We start from the raw sequence: 11173 nt of genomic DNA on the forward strand, positions 1-11173 counted from the left end.
TTAAATTTTATATTACTTGTACCCTTTTTTTTCTTTTTCTCCTTAAATAAAAAAAAAAACTATTACACATTCTGTTCTGATTCTTTCCAATTTTTTATTTTAAGTTTTCTAGCCCTTCTTTTAAAAAGACAAAATTGTTTCCCTTGTTCTCACGTTGAGAGCACTTACAATGGAAAAATTATAAGAAAATTATTCCTTTTTTATCTTTCAAAAAACCTTTAATAATTGTCAACAGCATCTAAGGATTGTTGAATAACCACTGGGTGTTTATATTATTTTTAACTTATATTAGAACGCCTATGGTAAGAAACATAATCCCAGCTGATCTAAGCAATGCTAAACTTTCAAATGAGAAAAGTTTAAATAACATGGAACTGACGAAAATCCAAAAACTCATTTAGCACTTGGGCTGATGCAATATAGCTAATTCATTCATTGTAATGCTGCTTTTCATATTTTTAAGTGATGAGCAAAGAAATGAATATAATATTGTATATAAAAATGGTCGTCGTGTAAAAACGCTTTGCATTAAACACAGTTCAGTATGTAAGGATAAAAATTGTCACTCCACAGCGGTAAATTGCTTTAGGTTTACAAGGTATCAGGCTCATTTCATGGACAGCATTGTAATCACTTTTACAAAATTAACTGCAACTAACTCTGTTAACTCTTGAAATTAGGTCTAGACCTGTCTGCTCATTTTTTAAGTTTTTCTTCAGTGCACAGAAATTGAAAACTTAACCTACTGAACAGGTACCCAGACAAGGGATTGACAAAACAGTGGATACTGATAAGAAAAATTAATCTCTCCCAGAAGAATGCAAGGTCTTGACAGTAAACCCGGTCTACTAACCACAACCCTTACTAGAAACCTTCAATCTCTTAAAATTTCCTCAAGGTTAGAGTATTAGATAACACTGTGTGTTGGAGACTGGTAGGTGTCACTCTAAATACCACAGACTCAATAAATCCATAACCCTTAATCTGATCCTTAGGCTCAAACTTTAAAGTGTTTCATAAACTTGCATTAAGTTCTAATAGAATGATTTTTAATTCGAATATATGTTAAAGGTTCTCTTTCAATACTTAAATTCAGGAAAAGGAGACAGCTCTGAACACTCTTGCTGCATCACTTTACTACTGTATTTCGATTGCCCTAATCACATACTTTCTTCCCAATCTCATTAAAATTGGTTGCCTAAGCCTAACCAACCACTACATTTTCAAGATTTTTGAAGGGATGAATGAGGCATATACTCTTTTACAGCGTCTGGGCCCTCGTGACAGGTGATAAAAACCCAAGTATCCAATTCTGAAGTTCTGTTTTAAATGTTGCTATTTTCCTAAGGCTAAGTTGGGCAAGTTTTTAAAAAATTTTTTTCAAGACGATTAAAACAAAATGACACAAAATTCGCACGCGAAAACTGAAAAGTTAGCATGGTAAGGCCATCGCAGGCAATCCCCAGGCACAAAGGCAGGGACGCAGCGGCCCGGCCGACCGAGATCGCCCCCGACAGCGCGCGCCCCAGGTCGGAGCCGAGGCCGAGCCCACCAAGAAGCCCGCCGCCGCGTTTGCATGATCATGAGGACCGGGCGGGAAAGAGCGGAAGCGGGGTGCCCACGGCGGCGGCACAGGCGAGGCTGACCCGGGGATCCCCTCCGGACGGGGAACTGAGGAGGCCAGGTCGGGAGGCGGCGGCCCGGTGCGCGGCGGGGCTCGGACCCGGCTGGAAGGCACCGTGCAGGCGTCTCCCACCCCCCACGACAAGATGGCGACGTGGACAGTAGGGGAGCCGGCCCGCGAGGCTGGGGGAGGCGAGGGAGGGCGAGGCGCGGAGACAAAAAGGCCCGGGGCGGGGGCGCCGGCGGGAGGAAGGGGCGGCGGAGGAGGGCCCGCTTACTTTTTCTTGTCGCTCGCGACCCCGGCGCCCTCCATGGCGAATCGGTGCCTGCGACGCCTCCCCGGCCGGCGGCCCCCAGGCTCGCTTGGGCCTAGCGCTGCAGCCTCCCCACGCGGAGCGACGAGGAGCGCGAGGCCGGCGGCGGCGGGCGAGGCGGGAAAGCCCTCCAAGAGCCGAGGTTCGGGGCCGACGGCGCGGTGGACAGTAGGGGCCCGGGGGCGGCGCAGCCTCTCCCCGGGGATGCCTGTCAGGGTCCGGACCGACGGTGCCCGAAGCGGCGGCAGCGGCGAGGACGGTCCTCCCGTCCCCTCAGACGAGGCTGCTCTGCGCTCTGAGGAGCCGAGGCAGCGGCAGGGGGCGGGCAAGGGCGGAGGCGCGCTCCGGCGCTCGGGCGCGCGGGGCTGGAGGAAGACGGGGAACGCGCCGGCCCGCCGAGCCCAGCGCGCGCCCGCAGGCCCGCCTCACCTGAGGGGGAGGCGGGTGCCCCGACAGCGAATGGCGAGCCACGCAGGCGGCCAGGCCCCACCCCAGCCCACGTTCCTCTCAACCAATAAGGAAGCGCTCAGCTGAGGCACAGCTGGGACGCGCTGCGGCGCTCACGTGCTCGTCTGTGTGCGCCCGGGGAGGGCCGGGACAAGGGCGAGGGGCGCGGCCGTGCCGTGGATGGATCTCGGGCCGCCTCCCCTCTCCTCCTAGGGGGCGCAGGGCCGTCTTTGGGGGGCGCTGCTGAGAAGGTATTCGGCGGGCGAATGCCACGCCGGCCTCCCGTCTTCCTCTTCTTGTGGTTGCAGGAGTCGCGAGGCTCTGCAGCGTGCCCGGCACAAAGCGGACTTGCTCGCAGCTCCTCGCCGCCTTTCGGTCTTCCGACCGGGCCGCCCGGTGCCCAGGCCGGGCCCTCGCCTCGTCCCTCCCTCCTGTCCGCCAAGATGCGATGAAAAGTGTAAAACACGCTCCTCTTGCCATAAACTTTTCGCGGCAACTAGTTGAAATTGCAGGGAAGTGTTCAAATCGGAAACTGTCTTAACCTTTTAACATAGATACAAATGGCTTTAATAAATTGAGGACATAAGCCCGAGGTTCAGGGCAAGAATAGGAAAAGTGGCTGCAGAGACACTTTTGCTACTTTTGAAAGCGCTAAAGAAAATCTTAAATGAATTAAGAAAAGGGGCAAGACTGGCTTTAGCTTATCGCTTCAAGGGTGTAAACTGGAGAGAGATTTTCCAAACCTTACCCAGACCAGGGCCGGGGTTGGCCCCCCTCCCCCCCCCCCCCGAGTGAACTGGATGTGGCAGCCAGTAATGCTGATTTAGGAAGCTACTAAATAAAATTTACTTATTGCCTGCGGAGCCATAAATTTTAGGTCCATTAGTCTTTTTTTTTTTTAAAACTTATTTTAAGCTAAGCCCAGCTTGACAGTAGATTCTTTGGGGGAAAGTTACTATTCTTTTGTTGTTGAAAGGGTGAGGAAGTGGAATTCCAACTTTGTGGTTTTATTCTGGGACAATTTGAGAAACTGCCAATCAATTTTAGTTATGTTCATGTAGTGCTCTCTACATTTCAAGCTAGGAAACAAGAAAATGTTACTTCAATTAAATTCCCATTTCAGTTTACAGAAATTAATACACATTTGAGGGAGTGTGTGTGAGTATATATGAGTGTGTGTTGCTTATGTCTAGAGGTCCCCCAAAGCCTTATGCAGCCATAGGTGAGTCTTTTTTCAGAGGTGGCTGGATCTAGACTGTTCAATGCTGGGATGGACTCGTGCTGCAGTGCTGGGCTCAAGAGCACTAGGATTAAGGCTGTGAGTGCTACCTGCACTACTGTAGTCTGGATAAGATATAAGCCATAGAAACAGCAGTGGTTGCTTTGCCACCTTCTGCCTGCCATGAACTGTTTCTCCTCTGCAATGCCTGTCTGCCATCCCAATCTGTCTTGGAGCCAGTTCTGAAACCTTTACAAACTGTAAGCTAAACAAGCCTTCCCTCCTGGAACTTTACATGTCAAGTATTTTGTCTCAGTAACAAGGAAAGTGACTAAAACAATTTGATACTGCGAGTAGGGCCACTGATGTGACTGTACCTGACCATGCGGTTCAGGGGCCTTTAGGATTGGCTTGTGGGAAGAGTTTGGAAAGATTCAGAAGTGCTGTCTGAAAAAGCAGAGCTAAAACACATTAGGCTTTACTTGATGGAAGCTTCTGGTCAGAGGTCAGAAGACCAGATAGGAATCCTGCCATAAAATCTCTGTTCAGGAGGTTTCTCCTGGGAAGAAGGACTGCATTGGTTGTTGGAGTCCAGATGATGTGCACCATGGCTCTGCACAGTTTGTCTTCATTTTGCTCATGTCTGGAGACTTTGACTGAGATTGAGATTAAGGGCAGGGGACTAATTCATCTCACAGAAGAAATTTCAAGACAGTCTCATGTTGAAGCAGTGGCATGGTTACTGTTGGGGGCTTTTAGCCAGATTTATTTGAGAAGAGCAGAGTCCAGCAGAATGATTTAAAATGCTATGAGTCTGGCAAGAAAGGAAGCTCAAGTAGTGTTGCAGGCAGCGAAGACTGAACAGAGGAGAAATTGGAGAAATACTAATAAATGCCATAGTCGAAGGCATATCAGAGCAAAGCTGTTCTCCTAATGGCATCTGGGAAATAGTGCAGGGAACATCCAGAAAGGCAGAGAGGAAGGACTAAGGGACAGGATGCTCCCTTCGAGAGTATATCCCCAGTTTCCTATTCCCTCCAACCAGGTCCCTCAACCTAACAGCACGTTCATTTACAAAGTCATCCAAGGATTAATCCTCTGATGAGGTTAGTGCTTACATAAGCTAATCATCAACCCCACTGCTAAACACATGAGCTTTATGGGGACTGTTTTTATTTAAACCATAGTGTTCTTCCCCAGACACCAAAATGCTCATGTTCATCTCATTATACATCTCTAAGAATCTCAAAAGTCTCAGCTCCAGAATTGCTCAAAGTGCAAGGCCACATTCCCTTTAGAGATTCAAGGATACTCTTAATTGTGTGCTCCTGTAAAAACATACAAATAACAACAACAACAAAAATTTTAAAATTCCAAGCCACATAGGTGCAGAACAGATACTCCCATTCCAAAAGGGAGAAATAGGGAAATAGAAAGGAATCAACCTGAAGGAAGACCAAAACTCAGCAGAGTAAATACTAAATCCTGTAGACTCATGCATAGCATCGGATCACATGGTGGTACGGTGTGAGCTCCAAAAGGCTTGTGCCGTCCCACCCATGTGACATTGCTTGTTGCCATTCACGTAGGCTCTCTCTTGGGCTGACTTTGCTTACTGCCTACAGCTTTCACTGACATCTTCTTTGTTCCTGGCATCTACAACTTCCTAGAAACTCTGTAGCTTTGACTTCATTCTCACAGATTCACGCATTGCCCTTTTAGGGGCTCCCAGCAGCCCTCTGATCCAGTCCCATGGTGCCTAACTGCCCAGATTTTCCTTTGAAATACAGGTGGAAGCCCCTATGACTTCACAATTTTTGCACTGTGCCTGTCTGCAAAATCACCGTAAGATAAACAACATTAGAATTTGATACTAACTTAAGAAGTAGCTGGGCTTTCTTGAACCATGGCTGTAGTGGCATCTGACCACCAAGATGCCTACTGTGGGGGGAAACCTCCCTAGGCGGCCCTCAGTGAGCAAAGCAACCTGGAACTCTCTTCTAAAATACCCTTCTATATTTACATCTGTACGTCTATGATAGGTAAGTGTACCCAATTCCTAAGGTGCATTCAAGGTATCTTTCCTCTTATACCAGTGCAAAGTACTTGCCTTCATTTTAATGACACTAATTTCTTCAGCAACTCTAACTTCTTCAGCCCTAGGTTTACATGTATATCTTTTCTGGCCAAACTGTTGTTATTTTTAAAACCTTTTCTCTGTTTATTGTTCCTGATTCTCTCTGTAGATCTGGCTAAAAACAGTCAGTAATACCTATGCCACTTCCTGAACATTGTGCTGCTTTGAAATTTCTTCCATCAGATCAGTCAGTCAGTCTTAGGCAAAGTTTGAGGGCATGGACAAAATGTAGATAAGTTCTTTGCCAGAATTTCACGTGAATGGCCTCTGATGCAATTCCCAATAAATTCATTACTTCCATCTAAAATCTCATGAACACATACATTATTGATGGCCCACATTTTTATATTCTGAGCTCCCACCAGAACTGCCCATCAAGCTCTTCCTGTAGCCTTCTAGGCTTTTTTTAAACTCAATTCTCCAAAATTTTTAAAATTTTCCAGAAAAATCATTTCTAAAGACTTCTGAGCTGTATGGTCAGGTATAGTCAGAGCAATGATACCACTTCTGGTTTAATTTTCTGTATTAGTCGCTTTTCTGTAGCTGGGGTAAAATACCTACCATACACAGTTTAAAGGAGAAGGGGTTTATTTTGGCTTCTGATTTCAGAGGTCCATGGTCAGCTGGTTCTGAGGCCGAAACTCATAGCAGAAGAACATATCAAAGGAAAACTGCTCACCTCATGTCAGCCAGGAAGCAGAGTGAAAATGGAAGAGCCGGAGAGAAAAGGCCTGGGAAAAGGAGGTATAGCCTTCAAGGTTACATCCCAAGTGAGCCACTCTCTCCAACCAGGCCTTACCTGTTCACGGCACAGTCAGCTGTGAACACTTCAATGGACTAATCCCCATGATCCAGTCACCTTCTGAAAGCTCCACCTCTGAACCACTGAGTATTTTGGGAGACATTTTTGATCAACACCATAATGATCCCCAATTTTATGCCTCTGCTAGCAGTAATTACTTGGGCTTCTGTTATAGTTTAGCCAATTTTAACTATTCAAGACTTCCAATTATATTAGAATAAGTCCATTTATATTCTCTATTTTTCACATTGGAACTGGCCAGGGTGTTTCCACCTTCATGTGTGAGAATAGTTGCAGAGATCTTTAATCATTTCCTGTTTCATAGTATTTATAAGTATTTCTCTTTGGCCAGTGATTATAGCCATAACATAAAAGGTTTATCATTTCAAAAGATGAGCATTTTGTAATAGCAAATCTAAATCACTTAAATTTTTTTAACATTTTGGGCTGGGGATTTAGCTCAGTGGCATAAGCGCCTGCCTTGCAAGCAGGCAGTCGTGAGTTCGATCCCCGGTACCGATAAAAAAGAAAAAGACAAAAAAAAAATTTTTTTTTAACATTTCAAAAAGCCTAAATAGAATAATTTAAATTTACTTCTCAAAAAAGTGTAAAATATAGTTTATGATTGCATAACTTGGCACACAACCCACTGGTTTTTATGTAATTACAAAGGAATCAGATAATATCCCACAATTGAAGCAATCATGTTAAATACTAAAATCCTAAAAAGCAAGATTTCCCATATGATAAATTGTAAGTCACTTTCTTTACCACCTTCTACTAATAAATGCATTTAGGTTACTACTACATTAGTATGTCTTGATGAGCACTCTTATTTAATCACATTTTAATCTTTATAAATGTCCAAGGTTCATTCCAACTCACTTTGCTGAACTTACTTTTTTTTCTTTTTCTTTTTCTTTTGTGTGTGTGTGTGTGTGTGTGTGTGTGTTTTGAGACAAGGTCTTACTATGTAGTTCAGATTGGCCTTTAACTCAGTATGTAGCTCAAGCTGGTCTCAAACCCACAGAAATCCTCTTGCCTCCATCTCCTAAATGCTGGGATTAATGCATGTACTACCATCCCTGGGTCTTGCAGAACTTCCTAAGTAGTCTAGAAGATTATAGTAAAATCTTGGATTGCAATAACGTGTCCTAAAAATTATGAGCCAACATTTCTAATAATTTTTAACTGATAAAGAAGCAATGTCTTCAGGGAGAACTAAGAAGAAAACTAAGTCCCCGCCTGTGAGCCAGCCGTCTTGGGCTAGGGAAAAAAGAACAGTATCCGCCCCCATGAACAACCAGCTAAACTGGAGGAACTATATTGTTTGATTGACTTTGCAAGCCGAAAGCCAGTGATCTGAGCAACTATTTGGAGGACAATATGCAATATAGTAACCATTGTAGATTTCCTACTGACTGTCTTATAACTGTTTCAATTCATTTTATTGTTCTGTTTTATTCCCTTTTAAATTAAATTTTTTTTTAAAAAGCCGTGTGTCAGGCATGGTGGCTCATGCTTGTAATCCCAGCACTCAGGAGGCTGAGGCAGGAGGATCATTGCAAGTTCAAGATCAGCGTGGGCTACAAAGTGAGCTCAAGGCCAGTCTGAACTGCACAGTGAGACCCTGTCTCAAAAAGACAAAAAAAAAAAAAAAAAGTGTCTTGCAGTGTGAGTAGTATGTGAGATGCCCCCTGATTAAAGACTACAGCAATGTGAGCAATGAATCTGTGCAATGACAATACAATGTCACATTTCTGTGAAATGATCAAATGAGGCAAAAGCCAGTGTCACTGGAAAGATTCCTTTTTAAAGTTGCACAAAAAGAAAGATTCCACTGAGCCTATAAGTAGCAGTGATTCTGCTAGTGATAGGGAAAGTCGTTCTACACAGTATCCCTCCTTTCTCTTGTGTCCCTCATACCAGCCATGAAAGTGTTTAAAGATAGGTACAGGTTAATTATTTTTTTATATAGTGTGTTTTCTTTATTATTTTGTATTATATTACAGTATTATGATCATTTTTATGTGAGTATTTTGGGGTTGTGGATCAAAACAGCTTAGTTTCCATTTCTTTTTCTTGCTTTCTTCTTTTTTTTTTTTTTTTTTTTTTTTTTTTTTTTTTTTTTTTGGCTTTTTGAGACAGGGTCTCACTGTGCAGTTGAAGCTGGTCTTGGACTCACTTTGTCTCCCAGGCTGGTCTCAAACTTGCAACAATCCTCCTGACACAGCCTCTTGAGTGCTGGAATCATAGGAATAGACCACCATGTCCAGCTGCATTATTTCTTATGGGGAAACCCACTTTGATATACAAGTTTTTTGCATTACAAGCTTGTTTCTGGAATAAATTATGTTCACAAACCAAGATTTTATTGTGCTTTCAAATGAATTATTAACCCCTAATCCATAATTAGTTGGATAATGAGCTGTGATTGAGAAAGAGGCAAGATAAAACTTGAATTTTGGATTACTACTAAAAATATGGAATAGTGTATCTTTTACAACAAAACATGAACTAGTGCTCCTTGGATCATGGTGAGGACTGCTAATGTTGCCCCTGCTCTCATGATGGCTTGGGGCTGGGCTGTGCCCCAAGACATGTGTTGTTGGAGCCCCTTCAGTGTCAGTTTGGGGCTGCAAGTATCTTGGCAATTGTGGGAATACAGAGTCTCTGGATGGACTCTTCCTGGAAAACTTTGCTAATTTGCAGTAGCTGAACAACATTCCTTATCAACATTTGTCTGTCAACATAGTTGTGACATCATTTCAATGTGGTGACAGGGACTCATCTCTGAATGCTTTATAGTAAAAACACTTTGGATCCTAGTTTTTCAGTGGCTTCAACATGACCAGAAGTGCCCACTCTTGGGCCTAGTGGGCCTCTAGGCAAGTTGTCCCTGCCCCCTGAGATGTGCCACTGGGCATTCAACTGTGATGATGCCCTACAAGATCTTGTGCTCATGACTCCTCCTCTGGTGGACATGGCAGCTTCTAGTAGAAGCCTGTGATTCTAGAGCACAAGTATCATTTCCTTGCGAAGGTGGAGGAAGAAAAGGCCAGTGTATCCATGACTCTGGTCATGGCTACTGACAGTATAGACAAGGTTCTGGTGGTGAAGGCTAAAGCTACCATGTCATCATGAGTTCTCTGATCACAAAACAAACCAAGGAGAGCATTCACCATTTTGAACAGCAGGCAGGGTTGAGAGATGCTGGCCACACGCCACAGAAGATCACCACCAAGGAGACCAAGTACCTTCGAGTGGTAGACGCACTCTACAAACTAAAGCTGCAAAGTGAAAAGATAATAAAGGAAAGAGAAGCAGCCTGCATTAGACCAGTCGTACCCAAGGAGCATCCCTCACTCTTCCCTGACACAGGAGTCCAGAGGCTGATTCACTTCTGGTTCCTCCACAGCCTTAACTGGCCCAAATCCTAGCACCATGGATCCTGCAGGTGAGGACAAGGATAGAATCTCATTAGATAAATGGAACATGTTTGGACTGAGAGCTCTCCAGAAGTCTCACTTTGAGGTTTTGCTGTCCAGGCCTACAAAGGAGTCCAAAAGCCCTCACTATTAAAGTGGCCTGGGCCTGGATCCAGCATCCTTCAAGCTACTCAAGATGGACATCCCAGTGATAGAAACGAAGAAACCACCACCACAGACCCATAATCTCAAGCTGCATGACTTCAATATGCTCTCACCCACTGGGTTCTAGAGTATTTTCTGCCCTAGGGCTCTGGGTAAAGAGTTTCTTGTGTCCCACTTCCCTTGGCTCTGACATAGGAATAATACATTTTTAGATCTCTGAAAAAGGGGATACCCAAGTGCATGGTCATGAGTTCGATCCCAGTACAGCTAAAAAAAAGAAAAAGGTCGGGGGCTACCGCTGGAGACAAAATTACTTTTGATAAACATTATTGCAGATCTTATACTTCTGTAGAAGAAAGCATTCTGTACCGCTTTAGACTAAAAGAATCTGTGCAGTGATTTGGGAGAAATTTGTGACCTATTTTTGTATCATGTATCCTAGACTGGAACTTCAATCATTGCTTATTAGGTAAATAATGTTTATTCTGTTCCACGATTAAGACCTCTTGATTGTTTTATAATGATCAACATGCGTATTGACAAATCATGGCATGGAGGCACCTGCTAACTCATTTAGGCAAATTTGGTTAGGTTAACTGTCTGGTGCTGAGCTCCAGCCTCATCATTCAGGACTTGAGATCTATTTGAGATCTGGGTTCAGTCAACATCCAGGCCAAGGAGGGATCTCACTTGGAGTCACGTTGCTTTTTAGTCATCTTAATGGGTCATTCTGTCCTACAGCCATTCCTTCATGCCTCTTGATACTTCCTGGACCACTGACACAGGAGACATGCTTCCCTTTATCATAGAACAAAGAGTGTTGCACTTTAAAATGAGTTTAGTCTAATTGGATTGAAAACTAGGGGAGAAAATTCAGTCTCCTGCTTTCATACGAAGAGGTGGGGAGACAGAAAATGCTTTTTTCCTGAGGCCTCCTGCTTTCATTATATATATATATATATATATATATATATATATATATATATTGCTTTTTTGTTTTCCTGGATGCAGTGTTAGGCAGGCACTGTACTACTGAGC

General features: G+C 44.0%; 1 protein-coding gene and 1 pseudogene across 2 annotated transcripts in view; one reads left to right on the forward strand and one right to left on the reverse strand.

The window, feature by feature from the left end:
* Positions 1-2349, reverse strand: part of Hif1a (hypoxia inducible factor 1 subunit alpha) — a 52992-nt gene extending 50643 nt beyond the window's left edge. The window contains exon 1 of one of the 2 annotated variants that reach the window (XM_003472501.5): positions 1902-2349. In XM_003472501.5, the coding sequence (XP_003472549.2) occupies positions 1902-1936 (35 nt within the window). In that variant the 5' untranslated portion in view covers positions 1937-2349. The remainder of the gene's footprint in view (positions 1-1901) is intronic. The other variant, XM_013155206.3, reaches the window with a different exon arrangement.
* A 6323-nt stretch (positions 2350-8672) lies between these two features.
* Positions 8673-10955, forward strand: LOC100712843 (putative monooxygenase p33MONOX; annotated as a pseudogene).
* The last annotated feature ends 218 nt before the right edge of the window (positions 10956-11173 follow it).

Source organism: Cavia porcellus, unplaced genomic scaffold (assembly GCF_034190915.1).
Source record: "Cavia porcellus strain 051 isolate PalLab524CR breed Dunkin Hartley unplaced genomic scaffold, mCavPor4.1 scaffold_31, whole genome shotgun sequence".
NCBI lineage: Eukaryota > Metazoa > Chordata > Mammalia > Rodentia > Caviidae > Cavia > Cavia porcellus.